General features: G+C 39.7%; 1 protein-coding gene across 1 annotated transcript; it reads left to right on the forward strand.

The window, feature by feature from the left end:
- Window positions 1–5,821: 5,821 nt before the first annotated feature.
- Window positions 5,822–19,165, forward strand: Alb (albumin). Its single transcript, XM_051170391.1, has 15 exons — window positions 5,822–5,989; window positions 6,667–6,724; window positions 7,621–7,753; window positions 9,123–9,334; window positions 9,904–10,036; window positions 10,509–10,606; window positions 12,575–12,704; window positions 13,653–13,867; window positions 14,366–14,498; window positions 15,502–15,599; window positions 16,077–16,215; window positions 16,486–16,709; window positions 17,129–17,261; window positions 17,827–17,894; window positions 19,028–19,165. Exons 1-14 carry the CDS (start codon window positions 5,911–5,913, stop codon window positions 17,866–17,868), a joined length of 1,827 nt encoding a protein of 608 aa, XP_051026348.1. The 5' UTR covers window positions 5,822–5,910; the 3' UTR covers window positions 17,869–17,894; window positions 19,028–19,165.
- The last annotated feature ends 1,350 nt before the right edge of the window (window positions 19,166–20,515 follow it).

Consider the following 20,515-nt stretch of genomic DNA (forward strand, 5'->3'; position numbering starts at 1 on the left):
AAGTTTACTATATACTGGTGCGAAGATGCCCTTATATAATTCAGAACAACGTACAGTGAAAATGTGTCAATCAATGAAACACACATGCACGCACATGCACACATGCTCACTGCATACATGCACATACATACCAACAGCTCCAATAGCTAGTTAAAATATTAGTTTTACTTTCATATATGTGTGCTGTATTTGCAAAATTTTGTCTCTTCCCTTCCTTCCAACTGCTCCTTTGTTCCCACCCCTCTGCCCCTTAAATTCATGGCCTTCCCGCCCCCCTCGTTATTATAATTCTACACACACACACACACACACACACACACACACACACACACACACACTACACACACACTACACACACATTATAACCTGCTGGGTCCATTTAGTTCCAGAAAACATTTTTCTCCCTGGCCCTGTCCTTGGGGACTAGCTTCTTTCCATCTATGCCTACACTTTAGCATTCTTCTTTTCTTCTTGAGTTAGCATTTCTATCTCTACATAGCCCAGGCTGGCCTCAGATTTGTGATATCCATCTTGCTTCATTAGTGCTGGCATCATATGCACGTCAGCAGGCTCGGTACAATAAATCTCTTCGTGTGGTAGAGCTCAGCTTCCTTCCCAGCAAAGTGGGCTCTTTGTTCATATCCATTTTCTATACTCCTGTGTCCCTGATCAAGCTTCTCAGACCTGAAGTTTTTCAAAGAGAAGGTCCTGACTCACTTTTTGGAGATTCTGCTCATGAGTGATCTGTATTCTTCTTCTTTCCAACCTCTACATCGTCCCAGATAGAAGTAACCAGTGTCTTCATTTAACTGAGTCGAACCAGAGAGAGCGCATCAAGGGGGTGGTAGAGTTTGGTGGGTGTTTCATCCATCAATTCATCTGGAATCCTTTTCCTTCGATTGCTCTAGTTCTGACTATCCAGTCTATGCATCGCCTCCACAAGCACATCTCTAAATGTTTAAGCTCCTGCAGTGCTTGACCCTGTTGTCAATGATAGGCCACTTGCTCAAGCCACTTTTCTCCTGTTGGTACTGGTTCAAACTGCTTGTCAATGTCATTAGCTCAAAACAGTTCCTGCTGTTGATAGTATCAATCTATTGCTGTTAAATGTGTCTCCCACCATGAGGCACAGCCTGAAGGACCCCTCCCCAGAGTGTCTCAACTCTTAAGGTGCTAGAGTCATAACACAGTGGTGGAGCACCTGCTTGCCATGGCATGAGGCCCTGGGTTTGATTCCTAGAACTACAGAGGAATAAAGAACCTCAGCAGTCAATGCTTACATTTGGGCTGTTTTGAAATTGGCTTTGAGGCACCAGGTGGTCAGGAATAGGCTGTTTATGAGGCTGGATGTTCTAGGCCAGGCCCATCGATTGTGAACTCAAACCTTGCCACCACTGATTTTTTTTTTATGAACTTGATCAGAAAGATTTAGCAATCTAAGGGCCAGGAGTCTCTGGATTCATCAGCTAAGTTGGTTGTTACTTGAATATCTTTCGTGACATTAATTCTATCAGCTGACCAGTTGCTGGTCAGTTGCTGGCTAACTGAAAAAACATGCTTCGTCCCTCACCATGATCTACCTGTCTAATATGAATTTTTATTATGGAAACTCTTATCTCCAAGGACATCTTAGGAAATCTATAGTTCTCAATATTTAAAGTGGTTATTTGGGGATCATGGAAGGCTTACATATAAAAATGATAAGGGACAATTAATGTTTGAATTATGACTTTTTTTTACATTTGAAAATTTTATATAAGTTCAAATGTCTTGAACATTTTTGATTTTTATTGAGGAGTATATTTTCATAACTGAGTGAGAAATGAAATTATTTATTATGCTACAGTTGCTGAGTTTGATGCTTAATGATCTTCTGCTTCCCCTACTTCACTTTTTGTAAGGCATTTCTGGCCCTTCAGGTTAGGTGGGGTCTCCATATGCCCACTGAACTGTGGGAAAGATATGGAGAAAGCATTCTGCCTCCCCAGTTTTTCTTCAAAATTAAACCACATTTTCTGTCTTTTAGAATGGATAAAGGTCACATCACTATTTCTAGAAAAATCTATGGTGAAGTTCTGAGGACAGTATTAGATACAGCTGTCTATTTTCCTGGACACATTCTATTTTCAAGAGGAGATCCAGAAGTATTGTAGGAGCATGGTGGAAGAGATGTGCAGGATAGAGAGAGGCTGTCAGATGGAGGGCCAGGCTGGCTTGAAAGAAGTTCCAGGAGAGCGAGAGAGCAAGAGCAAGAGCGAGAGTGAGAGAGAGAGAGAGAGAGAGAGAGAGAGAGAGAGAGAGAGAGAGAGAGAGAGAGAGAGAGAGAGAGACAGAGACAGAGAGGTGGGGGCAGAGAGTGCTAGTTTTACCATGATTGGGGTGACCTTAAAGGAATGAAAAACACAGGTCCAATGAGATAACCCGTTCTCTTTAAAACTACTCTAGCAAAATGAATTAAAAAAAAAAAAAAAAAAACCAAAAAAATTAAACAAAACAAAGCAAACCAAGCCAACAACCAACCAAGGAGACAGGAGAAAACAAAGAACTGAAGGGTAGAAGCTCAGGCTTAACTTTCAGCAGGAGGGGCTTCTGTTCCTCAGGGTTATAGTTTCCAAACACAGAATTTATTCAACTGCTCACAATCTTTAAAGTTCTCCCGCAAGCACGAGAAAACACTTAAAAATCATTTGAGCTATTTTCTACTTATTCCTTAGTTTAAATTGTGCATTTATGCCCACGCCAAACTCCTCTGATGACTGACTCACCATAGAGTTTAAGAGCTTCTGAAACAGGACACTTAGAAAGAACTGACAAACCAGGTATGGTGGTGCACACCTTTAATCCCAGCACTCAGAAGGCAGAGGCAGGCGGATGGCTGTGAGTTCAAGGCCAGCCTGGTCTACAGATGGAGTCCAGGACAGCAAAGGCTACACAGAGAAACCCAGTCTCAAAAGACAAACAAACAAACAAACAAACAAACAAACAAAAAAAAAAAAAAAAAAAAAGAAAGAAAGAAAGAAGGAAACAATTATGTGATTATGTGGCTTAGTTCCTCTCAGTATAGAATATGCATATGGAGTTAAAGCCAGGATTTTCAGAAGAAAGAGTTTAAATTCTTACTTACTAAATGCAACTATCTAACCATTTAGTAGCCGAGATGAATGTTAAGAATTAAGCACTTTAATTCTCAGCTGCTAATGATCAATTAGAACATGCCCATGTGAAGCATTGACTTAATACTGTTAAGGAAAGATTCAGTTGTTATTAACTTATGTTTTAAAATTATTGGGGCTTCATCAGTCAGTAAATCAACTCAAGCTCCTAGTTCATTATGCTGTCTTTTTTTTTTAGACTTTGGTGTTTATGATTATGTTACAATATAAATGCAAAGTAGATGCATATATTTTTTTACTGTTGTTGTTTTGAGACAGGGTTATTCTATGTAGTCTTGGCTGTCCTAGACTTGCTTTGTAGACCAGGCTGACCTCGAACTCACAGGGATCTGCCTGCTTCTGCCTCCCAAGTGCTAGGATTAAAGGAGGCTCTTCCACACTAATGTTAACAGATAACATTTTACTCAATTGTCAAATGAAAAATATATGTACATAGTATATGTGTGAGTGATAAAGGTTGAATTTGTGGATTAGTAACAAAAATATATTTAAGGACTTAAGCATTGCATTCTTGCGTTTGCCTCTAGACTCACTTCCAATAACCAATGACCACTCTCTTTCAAGGGAGTGTAAAGAGAAGTTCATAATTTAAGACTTATCTTCTTGATGCTCCATCACACAACAAGGACATACACTCAACCATGTGCATAGCAGCCTTATTCATAATAGCCAGGACCTGGAAACAGTCTAAATGTCCCTCAGTTGAAGAATGGATAAAGAAACTGTGGTACATTTACACTATGGAATACTACTCAGCTATTAAAAACAAGGCAATCCTGAAATTTGTGGACAAACAGACAGGACTAAAGATGATCATATGGAGTGAGTTAACCCAGAAGTAGAGAGACTCACATGGTATATACTCACCTATAATTGGACACTAGTCCAAAAGGCATGTCCCATGAAAGTCTTCACTTACCAGGAGATTGGAATAGATGTGAGTATATTCTATTTGGACTCTAGGTGAGAGAAACATAGGAAAATGGGGAAATAGAAGGATCCAGAGGGTCCTAGAAACCTACAAGAAGAACATCATGACAGGTGGATCAGGGCACAGGGGGGTCTGCTCAAACTACTGCACCAACCAAGAACAACACAAGCAGTAAACATTGAACCCCTATTCAGATCTAGCCAATGGACAGGACACTCTGCACAGTTATGTGGAGAGCGGGGACTGACTGTGACATGAACTCTTGTGCTCCAGATTTGACCACCTCCTTTTGGTGGGGAGGCCTGATGGCACTCAGAGAGAGAGTAAGCAGGCTACCAAGATGAGACTTAGTGTATGACCATATAGTGGGGGAGGAGGTCCCCCTCGGTCATAGAACTAGGGAAGGGGAATAGGGTGAAAGCGGGAGGAAGGGAGGAACGAGAGGATACAAGTGATGGGATAACAATTGAGTTGTAATCTGAATAAATTAATTAAATAAAAAAAAGAATTATCTTCTGTCGTTAGTTTCTTCTTTTCTTTTCCAATATGGAATTTTAATTTACCTCACAACCCACACCCCACACCTCCCATACCCACACCCACCCACACACCCATACATTCCCACACCCTCACACCCCCACACCCACATACACCCCCACACCCCCATAGTGGAAGTAAGTACACAGGTACTCTTTCACGTTCTGTTCATCTGTGTCTTCAGACACTAGTCTGTTATTCCATTTCTGGACTCCTCTGAGTCATAAAACAAGCAAAGAAACACTTGTTCCTTCTCCATCTTCATGATTTTACTCCTGTGTTTGATTACATAATTTGTAATTTCCTGAAGAGAAGGACATAGAATGCAGTCATAGAAAGTAGATTTCTTTCACTGTATAACTCGGGATAGGAAGGAGTGCTTCCATGCTGCCGAATTGTCCTTGCACATGCAGGCACCGTGCGGGACAATCTAGATGATAGTTTTGACTGGTTCTTTTTTTTTTTTTTTTTTTTTTTTTTTTTTTTTTTTTTGATAACTGAGATAACGGTTTGCTACCAATTATCATTCTATCGTGTCAGAGGAAGTATGTTATGGCGGCAAAGACCATCACCATTGTCACTTGGGTGTGCCCTTCTGGTGTCTTTTCTAAAACATCCCAAGGAAGAGATTCACATTAGATGAAAATAGCCTAGCCCAGGCCTGTTTCACACAGAGTCAGAGCTGGGGCGAGGACATTAAACTTTTATACACCCACTGCAATTGTTCTTGTTGCTCTGGCTTTTTTTTTTTTTCTCAGTTCCCATTTGAGGCAATGTGAGCTTTATGGAAGATTCTAATTCCAAAAGGATGAGAGACACATCCCTGATGTCCCCGTGCAAATTCTTTACTACCTAGAGATAAAAGGCATATTTGGGTTTAGTAGCCTATGTAACTCTGTTCTTAGCTTTTGAAACTTGTCGTGGGTCCATGCGAAGGCTCAGATCAAAATGCTGAGGACGAAGAGCATGGTAACGGATAGTAAGTTTGAACAGTTTAAACTGTTACGTAAAAAATGGACATTTTACATAACTCTAATGAATTGACAAAGTTTTGTGGGGGAAAACAGTTCCAGATGGCAAACATACGCAAGAGATTTAGTCAAACAGCTTTTTGGCAAGGATGATACGATTTTGTAATCATGTAGGAACCAATGAAATGCAAGATAAATCTGGCTAATGATCTCCAGTTATTGGTTAAAGGGGTATATTAGAGGAGACTGTCCTCCACTTGTCTCACCTTTCCTATCAGCCCCACTAGCCTCTGGCACAATGAAGTGGGTAACCTTCCTCTTCCTTCTTTTTGTCTCTGGCTCTGCTTTTTCCAGGGGTGTGTTTCGCCGAGAAGCACGTAAGAACTTTATGTTTTTATGTCTCTGCTTTTATCTTCCTTTCCTAGTAATGGAAGCCCGAAGTTTCAAAGAGTTTAACTTTTCCTTTAGTGCTTTTTTTTCCTAGACTGTGATGATGTTTTGCGTCTGAGAATCTTGTGTGGTTATATTAGTAATGTAAGTGAGATAACTGTTTAGATATCTTTGGTGACAATAATGGGGGATTTTTAAAAAGCCTTGCTTTAAGTTTCTTTTAATTTTAAAGAAATGCTAGACAGAATGACTTCAACTACATCTGATACAGATGAGGACAGATTCCTCACAGCCTCAAATGGCTTGTTTACTCTCTCACTCTATACTAAAAAGTATAGTGCATTGCTAATTTTATAAATGGAGCTTCCATTTGTGTTTACTTTTATTTTAGATTGTCTTAGTAGAAACAGACGTGACAAAAGCATTGACTCTTGGGCTTGAACATAAAGCTGTAAATACTTAATACGTTTTAAAATAATATTCTTGGAGAAAGAATATTTCTTTAAATGTAGAAGAAAGGAACCATTGTTGTCTGCAGATTTTTCTGTAGGGATTAGAGGCAGGCATTTTAAGGGAATAGCTTAAGTGAGTGGAAAGGAATAGAAAAAGTAGCATTACTATTAGCTGTCTTCATCAATATTTAAATATGTTTTGTTTCCCACAGACAAGAGTGAGATTGCTCATCGGTTTAAAGATTTGGGAGAAGATTATTTCAAAGGCCTGTAAGTTAAAATATTGAAAGTCAATCTAACGATTCCAATAGTATTAGTTCAGACTCTAAAATGCTTTTTCCCACCTTGAGTGTGCAAATTGTAGAATGGTGCTGTCCAGTAGATATGTCTGCATTGACAGGAAGACTGTGGCTCTGTGATGAGCAATATGGCAGCCAGAGGACATGTCACTGTTGAGCACTTAAACATGGCAAGTGTAACTGAGGAGCACACATTCAAATACTGTTTAATTTTAATGTATCTATGCCATGTGTGGCAAATGACCATGTTACTGAAAAGAGATTCTGGAGCCTACATCCAACTTGTGAAGTCCGGAATCTTATTTTCTCTTTCTGGAAATGTCTATCATATATAGTTCCTTGGACAGCTCACTTACTAACTCTCAGGTGACCATCAAGATCCCACGATATCTTGAGGACATTATTTTGTGAAAGCAAGTGGTCTATAATTAAGTCACATCCTCAACCTTAGTAGTGTTTTAATGTAGTGAAAAATGAGTAAATATTTTATTTTTTACAAGTCAATAGTGTCATATATTCAAATTAACAGAGGTATATGGATTAGAAAAGAAACAACACAAAGGACTTGTGTAATGTCTAGCTTTGACAATGAGTGCATTTAGAACATAGTTGCTGTTTTTCCCCATGTTCGTAAACCCACTGACACACGTATACATCTACACTTAAGCATGGTAGAAATGCATATCCTTTTTACTTGGAAAGGCATAGTTTCATGGTTATGCCTCAGAGAAGAGCTGATTGGAATAGGCTTTCTAGATAGTTATAAGAAAGATATGCAAAATACAGAAGGCATATACACACACAATGTGCTGCTTAGGAGAGCCCACCACTTCATCCCAAATTTTCATTTCAATGCCTGTTTTTCAGAGTCCTGATTACCTTTTCCCAGTATCTCCAGAAATGCTCATATGAAGAACATGTCAAATTAACAAAGGAAGTAACTGAGTTTGCAAAAACATGTGTTGCTGATGAGTCTGCTGCAAACTGTGACAAGTCACTTGTAAGTACATTCTGATTTTGAGGATCTTCTTTTGTATTTTATGTAATTCTGGGTGTTTCAAAGGAAAACAAATCATTACTTCCATACTTAAGACCTAGGGAACATTGCAGGAGAGGGGGAAGAAAGATTATACATTATACAGATTGATCAGGCTATATTTAGGAATACATATACATATATGTGTTTGTGTACATAAGCATATATGCTTGTAACATGAAATATGCATGAAAAATAAAGGCTGCTTACCCATTTTGATTTTTACAGTTAATGCTATGGTACTGTAGGAGGGCTAATATCTTCCTGACATGATGCTACTATGCTAACCTTCCGAACACACCAGCCAATTTCTATCTTGTTACCTGGATAAAATTATAGTATAGCTTTTTATTACTATTTTAGAGAAATAAATATTTTATATGCAACTGAAAATGGGGTTCTCAGTCATTTAGAAGTTTTGCTACTTACAGACAGGGCTTCAAAATCGGAAGCCTGAGCCTCTGGCCACTTACTCTATGGGCAACCGTTCTTTAAATGGATCTCTAGACTGGTGCTTTTTGCCTTCTTCTGGCTACCTTTTCCTCTCATTGCAGAGCTAACATTTCATACAGAACAGTCCTATTCTACTTTGATATTCCTAAAACTACATATTTGAAAGTTAATAAGTTCCGTTTAGATCAGTAAAATTTCCAGGAAGTAAAATGGCTTTTCTAATAAAAAAAATTAATGAGGAAGGGAAGGATTACTTAATAAATGAAGTCCTTTTGGGGGGCAGGGGGTGGTTTGTGGACTAAAGAGACGATCTGTACTTTAATGCAGTGACTACTTAAAATAGGTTGTGTCATTCCTCAGTTACAGGGAACCTACTAAAAATTTGGGCTTCTCCAAAAGGAGAGGATCCCATGAAAGGTGTGGGGACATGTTCCTCCTGAGTATGAATTCAATGCATCCTTCAAATTTCCTTGATATTTCTTTTATGATAGTGACTTTCTCCTAGATTTTAGTGCCAGATAGACAACATATAAGGCAGCATTCCTCAAGACCATTAGCCTTTTGTGTCTCTGTTTTTTTCACTATATACAATATTCTGGTACTTGACTACCATGAAAATTACACAGAAACTGACAAATCAAAGGAAAGCAAATGAGGGGATTTTTATATGATTTTCTTTTGCTTCGTGGTTTTTAAAAAGTAACTTAGTCCTTTAACACACTTTTTTATACTTAAACTTCCTTTAAGTGGTATGTAAAAGGCATAGGTCCAGGTTTGCATCACCAAATTTTATTAGCACATTCGGGTTTTTACACTGCTCTTTGGCTATCGAGAAAGTCGGGCACCGGCAGGAATTTGACAGCCTCTGTCTTCCGCTTAGCACACCCTTTTCGGAGATAAGTTGTGCGCTGTTCCAACTCTCCGTGACACCTATGGTGAGCTGGCTGACTGCTGCACAAAACAAGAGCCTGAGAGGAACGAATGTTTCCTACAACACAAGGATGACAACCCCAACCTACCCGCCTTCACAAGGCTAGCGGCTGAGTCTATGTGCACTGCCTTTCAGGAAAACCCTACTTCATTTATGGGACAGTAAGTACCCAGATGTCTTTAAAATAAATTAAAAACTGGGGAAAACCCGTGTCAGTAACACTTATACGAACAGTCATCAAAACTTCAAATATGAAGGTTTGACCTTGAGATGACTTTTAAAAACATAATATTTGATACCAAAAACTATATATATTAATGACAATAAAAAGATGAAAGATATTTTGATTTTGAAAACAGATATGACCCGTATGGGAAAAAAATCTTAGGCTGAGAAGTTGTGAAATATTCTGAATGTGTATTTGTGCGCACGCGTGTGCCTGTGTGGTGTTCGTGTTCTCTGGGCCAATTTCATTTTAGTCAGCAACATCACATCACCTAAATTTAACTATTTACCAGAAGTGCACACATGTGAATCTTCACACACAGACACACAAATTTAATCTCCCCTTTCTCAATTAAGAACAGAGATAGCCCATCACTCATCGATGGCCACACTGTGTAAAACTGGTCAATTACAAATCTCTGTGTGTGAGCTGCCTCTAGCGATTTCTGTAGTGTTATATGCTGTGGGAACCAATGGCTTGTTTTCTTCTTTTTCCATAACTCAGCTATTTGTATGAGGTTGCCAGAAGACATCCATTCTTCTATGCCCCAGAACTCCTTTACTATGCTGAGAAGTACAGTGCAGTTCTGACTGAATGCTGTGCTGCAGCTGACAAAGATGCCTGCATGACCCCAAAGGTAATCAACCCCCAGAAGGGCAGAGGGACGGGGAAAAGAACCACTTGTATCCCAACCTTTGCTTTGGCCATCTTATGGCTAAATTTAGGAAACCCAAATCTCTGTATAAAACTTCTCTAGGTGATGGTAGGGGAGGAGGTCCCCTTCTGTCACAGGTCTAGGGCAGGGGAATAGGGTGAAAGAGGGAGGGAGGGGGAACAGGAAGATACAAGTGAAGGAATAACAATCGGGATGTAATCTGAATAAGTTGTTTAAAAAACACTGGGGAAAATATGATATTAAAAGGAAATAAAACCTTCCCTATGTGGTTAGAAACCTTCTTCTGTCTTAAGTTACCAGTGGATTTTTGTTCTAATATCTTTCTTCATTCTACAATTTAGCAGCAGTGGCATGGCGCTGTCTGAAATTTTTTGAAGGTGTGTATAGAAGTGTTCTCTTCCAAATTTTTTACAACTGGATTCTTTTTTCATAGCTTGATGACCTGAAAGACAAAGCGTTGACTTCATCTGCCCGCCAGAGACTGAAGTGTGCCAGCCTGCAGAGGTTTGGAGAGAGAGCTTTCAAAGCATGGTACATAACTTTATTCTTAATATCACAGTTTGTGCATCTATACTGATAACTGTCCAATGAAAAAGACTGTGCCTTTACGCGGCACTTTATGAAAAGTTGACAGAGGTGAAATCAGAATAACAGTAATAATTTGACATTTTTTTGCTTCAGTATTTTTGTTTTAAATTGCTAAGGAATTTGGAAGACTTTTTCTTTTTTTTTTTTGTCTAAAGGATGACAGGTATTTTAAAAAAATCCCAGTTGTTTATAAAGACAGGAAATCTCATTTTAAAAGCTTAAAAAGATGCAGTCCTAGTCAGGGTAATTAATTTACTTAATGTACTTTTCCTCAGCCTGAAAATGACTGCTTTGTGTCCTGATTATTAAGTTCAGCCATCAAGCAAGCTAGAGTTCCTACTTTGAATTTTCTTACACCTCCTGTTTTGTTCTTAATCTCATGGTTTTGTTTTCTTTTTATTTTATTTTTCTTTTTATTTTATTTTTTTATTTTTTTATTAATTTATTCTTGTTACATCTCAATGTTTATCCCATCCCTTGTATCCTCCCCCCCCCCATTTTCCCATTATTCCCCTCCCCTATGACTGTTCCTGAGAAGGATTACCTCCCCCTGTATATTCTCATAGGGTATCAAGTCTCTTTGTGGCTACCAGCTGTCCTTCCTCTGAGTGCCACCAGGTCTCCCCCTCCAGGGGACATGGTCAAATGTGAGGCACCAGAGTATGTGAGAAAGTCATATCACACTCTCCACTCAACTGTGGAGAATATTCTGACCATTGGCTAGATCTGGGAAGGGGTTTAAAGTTTACCTCCTGTATTGTCCTTGGCTGGTGCCTTAGTTTGAGCAGGACCCCTGGGCCCAAATCTTCCTATCATATTGTTCTACTTGTAGATTTCTAGGACCTTCTGTATCCTTTTATTTTGCTATTCTCCCATGCGTCTCTCATTTAGAGTCCCAGTAGGATTAATCTCATGTTTTTACTCGACCTTTTTTTTTTTTAACCTTTTATATGCTGTAGCAGGGTCTTGAAACATCCTTTGAGAGAGGAGTCACCAAAAATACACACCTGGTAGTCAAAAAAAAAAAAAAATATAGCAACACAATAGGAATGAGACTGGAGATGGCAGATGCTGCAAGCTCCCTAGACTCTGTCAACAGAATTACCTTCGCTGAGTCATTCCTACTGTCGAAATTATTAAAGCCAACAAAACCAATAAGCATAGCGACTCCAACATAAAACGCGGCGCCATTACACAGGCTGTGGCTAGTTCTTGCAGAGGGGTCTCCTTATTGGAGCTGGAGTCCTGAAAATTATTTGGGAAACAATAAGACTCTCGGGTTCTCACATCTTGTTATAGAGTTCAGGGACCGTCTACTGGGACCGTTTCTTGACAGAAGGATACTATGATAAGAACTCTCCAATTCCCTAGATGTTAAGAATTATTCCCCCGCCCCTTCCTCCCCGCCCCAGACCTTTAGGATTCAGAAAGATAGGTCTCAAGACAAAAGGTAACAAATCTTCATCTCCAGGTGAGAAAACGCTTTCCTATCGTTACGTAATTGAATCTTCCAGACCCTTTGATTTAGTGGGTTGTGACTCTTTAAAAGCTGAAGGCTGCCTGGGGTCACCCTGCTAATATGTGATTAGCCAGGTGACAGAAGTCTCAAAGGACTCAAAACTTGCTGCCCCTCAGACTTGCTGTCCCTTTGGGAGTTCTGTGATTTTAATTTTATGAGGCATTAGCTTTCCACGCCCTGCCCCCATTCCTCCAGTAGAAAATTCTGCCAAAGGATAGGATAACTGTCACGTCTGACTAGCACTATAAGAGCTAGTGAATGTTTATAATTTTCACATTTCAGTCAGTTTTGAACTGGCCTTGTTATAAATGGTGTCTTTTTTTTTTTTTTTTACTGCCTACATACAAGTACAATGTGATAATAATTGTTTGATGGGAATTTTTCTTTTTTAGGGCGGTCGCTCGTATGAGTCAGACATTCCCCAAAGCTGACTTCGCAGAAATTTCCAAACTGGCAACAGACCTTACCAAAGTCACCCAGGAGTGCTGCCACGGCGACCTGCTGGAATGCGCAGATGACAGGGTAAAGAGCCATTGCGAGCAGTGAGTCAGGGAGTGCGTACGTTTGTTTGTCTTCATCACTGAGCACTGATGTCGTTTGATGTGGCCTTTACCGAGCTTCCCTTGCCTTGGGGGCTCTTTCTAGGAAAAAACAAACAACAACAAACAGTTCTGAATTATATGACCTGAAACACCTTTGCTGAGCCAACAGTCTGAGAAGAGTTAATCTCAAAAAGAACTGTTACAAGTGCAGATTTCTAGGATGTTTTGGGGGAGAAAAACGGGGCTGGAGATTCTCTAGATTGGAGAGGATTGTAAAAAAAAAAAAAGATACATTTATCCCTCCATAGTCTTTCCCTTAATTAACTGTCTGTGTTAAATACATGGAAATTCACAGGTGATCTCACTTTCTCCAAAGCTTTACTGTTAACTCCTTCACTGCCCCCTCCAAAGACTAAAAATGTAACCAAATAACCAGAATCCTCTTCTGCAATAATCCTTCTGGAAAACTTAAGTCAGATATTTTGTGTATGTAAGCAAGGCCTGTAACTATGCTCATTATTGATCAAATATGCCTCATATTTTAATGAGTTACTTAGTTTCAACATGCCTGCCCTCAATGAGGGAGGAATATTTTTTAAAAAAAAATTAGCACTAAATTTTATACAAAAAAAATAACTTGAATTATCTTAGTCATAGAGGCATGAAATTAATTAATAGTCAAAACTAATTAATTTAAATAAATAGTTACCTTGTTCCTGAACTGTCTTTCTTGACTGTAATTGGAATGGTTCAGCCATAGTGTCTGAGTCCACAGGCTCTGCAGTACTGAGCGGGTGAGAGTGTGTTCACAGAAGCCACTTTGGTTGTGTACGGCCCAGATGAGTGTGTTTCACTCACATAACAGAGGTGCAGGGACAAAATGTAGCAAAGATAATTTCTCTTAAACGTGGCTTTTTCTTCCCCACAGGTGGAGCTTGCCAAATACATGTGTGAAAACCATGCATCTATCTCCAGCAAACTGCAGCCTTGCTGTGACAAACCACTGTTGCAGAAATCCCAGTGTCTTGCCGAGGTCGAACATGACGACAAGCCTGCTGATCTGACCTCGATGGCTGCTGATTTTGTTGAGGATAAGGAAGTGTGCAAGAACTATGCTGAGGCCAAAGATGTCTTCCTGGGCTCGTGAGTATATGCCTTTCCTTTCATATTAAATTGCGACTGCATCCAATACACTAACCAGCCCTTAAAGACTTCACTCATATCTAGAAGAAAAAGAAAAAAAATTAATGTCATCTCTATTCATGCACTTGTTGAGATACTTTGGAGAAATAGTTCAAAACAAACCAGATAGTATGTGCCAGCCACTGTGTGCTTTGATAGACTGTGCCACGTATTTATACCCTCACGCCTTGAAGGAGAGATGCTACGTTCCATGGTAGCATGGAAGAAGTTAATGTGCTGATAGTCATAGCAAGTTGCCAGTGCAGAACACTAAATGTGTTACAGTGGCAAAGCTGAACCTGGCACCTTATTTCTGCATCCCAAGTTCCTGACGCTTAGATTCCCGCATGGAGCTCATGCCAATGCAGGATGCCTGGAGTGTCAATCACTATTGAGATTAGCCATGTGACTCGATTACTTACCCATTCATTTAACCCGGCCTGTGTTCGTCTCAATTAGGTTTTTGCATGAATATTCAAGACGCCACCCTGAATACTCTGTTAGCTTGTTGCTGAGACTTGCCAAGAAATACGAAGCCACCCTGGAAAAGTGCTGTGCTGAAGCTGATCCTCCTGCATGCTACGGTCACGTGGTAGGTTTCTGTAGTAAGCCAAGGATGCTGCAGTGCTGATGGCACTTCCGAGAAGGAGAAAGGAAGCAATGAACTAGTGGGGATCGATATATAGGTCTATTCAGATGTTTCCTTGAGATGGAGGCAGGTCCGAGCTCTTTAACATTGTAGGATAAACACTTTGGCTAAATGTAAGGAAACTGTAAGGAAACTCATAAGGACTGTTCTAGAAAGGGAAGGCTTGAAGATGGGGCAGGAGTCTTTACTTGCACAAAATCTTGATTGTAGCTTTCCCTTTTTTCATCCTCTTGTGAATAAAATAGGAGAATAAATTCCAATGCCAACTAAAAGAGAGATATTTAACTTAGGTTTAAATTAAAGACCATTAACCTGATTCCCCAAACTGTCAACTATTAGAATTAATATCTCAAAGGAGTTTGTAAATACTCTTTAAAATACTTTCAAACACTTTGGAGTAGTTTTAGGAGAAGTTATGATTGTAAGCTTGTTGTATGGGGGCAGGGTACATCAGGATTCCTGTCAGCACAGGGACTTAGAAGCAAGCCATGCTTTACAAAGCAACTGGCTGAGGCTGGGGCGGGGGGGGGGGGGGGGGGGGAGGTAGAGCGCTCATCTCAGAGACCTCAAGATCCAACTAGAGAGATTGGCTACAGTGATGACTGTCCATCTAGTGAACTGTGGTGCACCCGGTGTGCTTTTAATTTCATCCACTTTGTGGGTCATTCTGGCTGCGAGTAAACTTACTGCCACCGTAGAGGGGATCACTTGAAGCTTAGACATGGGAAGGACACGGCAAGAAAACAAGGCAGTTGGCCTGGTTCACAGCCACTGACTCCCAGGGGCTGAAGATTCTTATTGGCTTGCACCAAATGACCCTGCGAATAAAAGGAACAATTTAAATGTGACGTGCCCCTACTTGGCACAGGAGGAAGGGAGAAGTGGAAAGTGACTTACTTAGGGCTCTCAGGAAGGAGGCTAAAAACACGGCTCTTTTGTGTTGCAGTTTGAGGAATTTCAGCCTCTTGTGGAGGAGCCTAAGAACTTAGTCAAATCCAACTGCGATCTTTATGAGAAGCTTGGGGAGTATGGCTTCCAAAATGCGTGAGTAGTTTTAGCAGCTACTTTTTTTTTCTTGATCAATGCATAATCATTTAAAGCGATATATAGGCTGCTCAGCATATGGCTTTAGTAATGAGAGCACATTATTTATGATCCCTATCTATCAAAAAATTCTGGTAAGGCAAAAATAGCTTACTTGGAAGAATGGAAAGGGCTATATTTTTTCACCTCTACCATTTGAGTTTAGAACTTACTTAAAGCACCACTGAATACATTAATGCCACTGGGATAGAGAAATGTAACTCACTTTCTTATGGTTTGAGTACAGACCGAAGACTAAAATCATATGCTCCAAATAAGCTCACAGGACAAGGTGAGCTTGTTCTCACCCTACAAGTAAACATACTTTAATTAGTGGGAAAAAATATTAGTTGGTTTGGGGTGAGTTTTATCTTCTTGAAATATATTAGGTCAGTTTTCTGCCTGGATTAAAACGTGTAAGTTTTTTTTTTTAAACAGCATTCTAGTTCGTTACACCCAGAAGGCACCTCAGGTGTCAACTCCGACTCTCGTGGAAGCCGCAAGACACCTAGGCAAAGTGGGTACCAAGTGCTGTGGCCTTGCTGAGGAAAAGAAACTGCCTTGTGTGGAAGAATATGTGAGTCTTTTAGAAATTGACAAACCTAACTTACAGGACCAAGGGTGCATGGGTGTCCGTAGCTGGGACATGGCCACCTATATTTAACTAAAAGGGAGACAGTTTTTTAAAAATAAGTCTTGCATGTTTAGCTTCAAAAACAGATAAATTACTGTGCCAATCAAAGCTGGCTTCCTAGCTGCTAATTCAATATGGTGGCTCTTTTGGCGCACCGGAAGTGGGTGTTTGCGGAACACTTGTGACTTGCCTGCTCCGCTGCCCCTTCTTTAGCTGTCTGCAATCCTGAACCGTGTGTGTGTGCTGCATGAGAAGACCCCCGTGAGTGAGCAGGTCACCAAGTGCTGTTCTGGATCCCTGGTGGACCGTCGGCCATGCTTCTCTGCACTGCCGGTTGATGAGACATACGTCCCCAAAGAGTTCAAAGCCGAGACTTTCACCTTCCATGCTGACATGTGCACACTTCCAGAGAAGGAGAAACAGTTAAAGAAACAAACGTGAGTGCTATTTTTTTTTATTGCATATGGATTGACAGTGAGAACTGTCAGTTGTCATTTGGACAATTGTTTTTGACGCAGTGATTATATTTCTTTTTTTTTTAATTTTTAATTTTTATTTTTATTTTATTTATTTTTTTGTGATTATATTTCTTAAAGAGAAGTGTTTAGATGTTGGCATTACCAAGTTGAAAGAGTGTCAAAGTTTTTTTCTATGTGAAAAAATTGTATTAAAAATTTTCATAGAAATTATCTTTATTACTGTGGGTAAAAACCACAATAGAATATAATTCCAGTGGAGGCACAGTAGAAAATGCTAACCACTAGCTGGTGAATTTGTATAGATAGAAAACCTGGTCATAGAAATCATAGGATAACATAATTCAAGGTATGAATAATGGCTTTCTGCCCTAATGCAGGGCACTTGCTGAGCTGGTGAAACACAAGCCCAAGGCTACAGAGGCACAGTTGAAGACTGTGATGGATGAATTTTCAGCTTTCCTGGATAAGTGCTGCCAGGCTGAGGACAAGGAAACCTGCTTCTCTGACGAGGTAATAGAGCTTTCTGCATTTTGATGTGTTCGGTTTCCATTTGGTCAGGTTTAGAGTTTAGGTGTTCACACACTGAACAATGCGATCAATCTAGATTTTGTTCACTACATAGCTGTAATCCAAACTGACTTATGTAGCTCTTGGTTTTTTTATCTCCTATACCACACTGTGACATATTAAATGTTTATAATGGCCACTCAGTTCCAAAGTTGTGACACTTATGAATACAGTTAAAAATACTAGTAAGGCTTAGAATCATTAACTCATTTAAACCTGGTCCTGAAATGTTACTTTTGAATTGACTTATTTTTACACATGAGTGGATAACATTTACAGTTACATTGTCTGAATCATTTCACATTTCATACCATGGCCTACCAACAGTTTATTGTATGATTTTGGACATGATAGATGTCAGTGAGCTTTGTTTTAAGAATTATATTAGAACCATAATTAAGTGATGGAAGGCTATGAATTTACTTTGTCATCTCTGTTGACTGTGCAAGAGGAAACTGTAATAGTATTGCTAATATTTTTCTAACAGCTGTCATTTCATTGTTTTCAGGGTGCAAAACTTGTTGCTGCAAGCCAAGCTGCCTTAGCCTAAACACATCACAGCCACAAGCATCTCAGGTAACTATACTTGTGATTTTGGCTTAAATTTTTCCTAAAATGGCCCTGATTTGATGACCATTTCCCAAGAGACACCCAGACTAGCACCAGGTACCACTCCTTGGCCCCTCACACACATCCACTCATTTGGGTTCCATTTACAGACAAGGAAAGGAATACATAAAGGTTTAGGTGAATGCAATTTACCCAAGAGGCAGCCAAACTAGGGAGAGAAGGCGCCAAAATCCAAAGTTCAAACCAGAGCCAGAGAGTTAGTCATGTTTTTTTTCTGATTTTCATGAACCACTACATGGAGTCACCCATGTTAGCCTAGCCAAGATCATTCCAGAATGAAGCTGAGACCAGATAGATGAAAGAACATTTTGGGGTCAAAACAGTTGCGTATCAGTGATTCCATATAGTTTGACCCAGTAATTCTGTAATTCATTTCACCGGAAGGAACAATGTAGCTATTATATGGGGGGTTCCTGTTTCATAATAAGTGACCTGTTTCCAAATTTCTCATGTGTCACATGCTAAGCTTTAACAGAATTTATCTTCTTATGCAAAACAGCCTCCTTTGAAAATAGAGATAATTGAAAACAGCTATGTTGATCAATTTTGTTACTACCATTTTGGGAGAGAGCTTATAAATTATGGTAACAATGGAAGAAGATGCAAAAGGAAATTATTTCTCCATATGAAAATACATTCTTATTTTGTATTCAAGCAAAGAACTGATGGATGAGGGTTATTTCAAAATTATTTCAGCTCTAGAAGGAAAGGAAAAAATTTCAGCATTCTGATTAGACACCTTTCATTTGTAATAAATTAAGTATATAAGTAGGTCCTGAGAAATGGTGGGAACCCTGCCTTTGAAAATTGAGGACTCTGATGGGGCCAGTGACAAAGGGGGAGTGTCACACCATGTGTCAGTGTGCCATCTGCCCACCGTGAGAGGCAGATCAGCTAAAGTCTAGTTTATGCTTAGGCTGTCTACACTGGGGAAATTTTTGCAAAAAGAATCTAAGAAACTCAACATTCCTAAAAAACGGATTTGGAAAACATATTTCATTTTCCACAAGACACTTACATTTCTCCTCTTTTTGTTCTTTTTTTGTTTTTGTTTTTGTTTTTGTTTTTGTTTTTTTCAGTCTACCCTTAGACAACAAGAGACATGAAGACTCAGGACTCATCTTTTCTGTTGGTATAAAGTCAACACTCTAAGGAACACAAATTTCTTTAAACGTTTGACCTCTTTTCTCTGTACTGCAATTAATAAAAAAATAAAAAGAATCTTCTCTGTGGTCCAGAATCGTATTTTCTAAAGATGTGCTTCATCCTCACAGCCTCGTTGGCTCTGGGAACCCATCACTTTTCTCCCTGGCTTCGCTTCAGCAAAGACTCTAGCTCCATGGGCAACACAGTGAAAATATCATGTTAACACTCTTCCAAGCTATGGGCAGTGGCTGTATAAACCAATATTTCAACATTATTATATTCTGAATGAGAGACTAAAAGGTTATGAACCACACCTTTCCTTTGTCACTGGGACGCGAAGAGTGATTTCGGGACAAAGGAGACAGGAATGGCTTTAAAGGCGACTAGTTTAACTGGTAAAGTAGGTGATCTGAGAAAGAATTGTTACCTTAACACCACTCAGGATGACACTGCAATCCCCTGAGAGGCCATGTTGGAAGAGGGAGCTGGGTGATCTGGAAACACATCGGGTTGACAAAGCACAAGGGCTGCATGGTGGAAGAGTCATTTGAAAAGTGTAGGTGCTACATTTTAATGCTAGGTTCTTTTCTCTGTCCCGGGAGGCAGTTCCTCATATATACTTTGGTCTATGAATTTTATAGACTTATCCAAGCACTGTCTGGAATTTATATGCATAGTCACTTATGACCACATGCAATTATTATTATTATTATTATTATTATTATTATTATTATTATTATTATTATTATATACTTGGCTTCAAATTGTGCATATTATTCTACAATTCACTTTCAGCAATCCTTTAGAGCTTCACTTTAAACATTGTAGGGAAACGATTATGACACCACATGTGAGGAAAATTCCTTTCCAATCCTCTTATACCATGCTTTCCTTTTCTCAATCTGTGCTTTGACTTCCTGGTGAAAGTGTCAGTGACAGAAGAAAGACTGGAAAAGTAGGATGGAGATTGGGCCCTGACTTGATGGAAACCCAAAGTTTAGCCAGACAATTTGAGTAAGGACATTGCTATTAATCTGGGTCAATAAGGGGCCAGTACTAGATGCACGGTCTGGAGGGCACTGTCTCAGTAACCACTCCTCCATACCAAAGGGGAGCTTAAAGCTTAGAGACAATTATACCTCCCAATGCGCTCACTGTTTCCCTGAGCCGCCACATTTCCTGCTTCCTGAAGAGTCAACCCAGGAAACTAAAGAGCCCAGTCAGTTCTGGTTTTGAGAGGTATCTGTGGAAGATAATTCCCATTTGTCTGTCATCTATCTGTTTTTTTCTGTATTTTGCCTCGTGATCCAGAAGCCTGGGCTACTAGAATATTGCAGGCCTTCTGTGCGCGCGTGTGTGTGTGTGTGTGTGTGTGTGTGTGTGTGTGTGTGTGTGTGTGAAAGCTGGCCTCACAGCCCACT

This window comes from Acomys russatus, chromosome 28, assembly GCF_903995435.1.
Source record: "Acomys russatus chromosome 28, mAcoRus1.1, whole genome shotgun sequence".
Taxonomy (NCBI): Eukaryota; Metazoa; Chordata; class Mammalia; order Rodentia; family Muridae; genus Acomys; species Acomys russatus.

Excerpts from the sequence above, each read along its gene's own strand:
- Alb (XM_051170391.1), top strand. The coding sequence starts at position 5,911 with ATGAAGTGGGTAACCTTCCTCTTCCTTCTTTTTGTCTCTGGCTCTGCT. Across the intron at positions 10,037-10,508 it reads ATGCCTGCATGACCCCAAAG|CTTGATGACCTGAAAGACAA; the intron begins GTAATCAACCCC and ends CTTTTTTCATAG. Across the intron at positions 13,868-14,365 it reads AAAGATGTCTTCCTGGGCTC|GTTTTTGCATGAATATTCAA; the intron begins GTGAGTATATGC and ends CGTCTCAATTAG.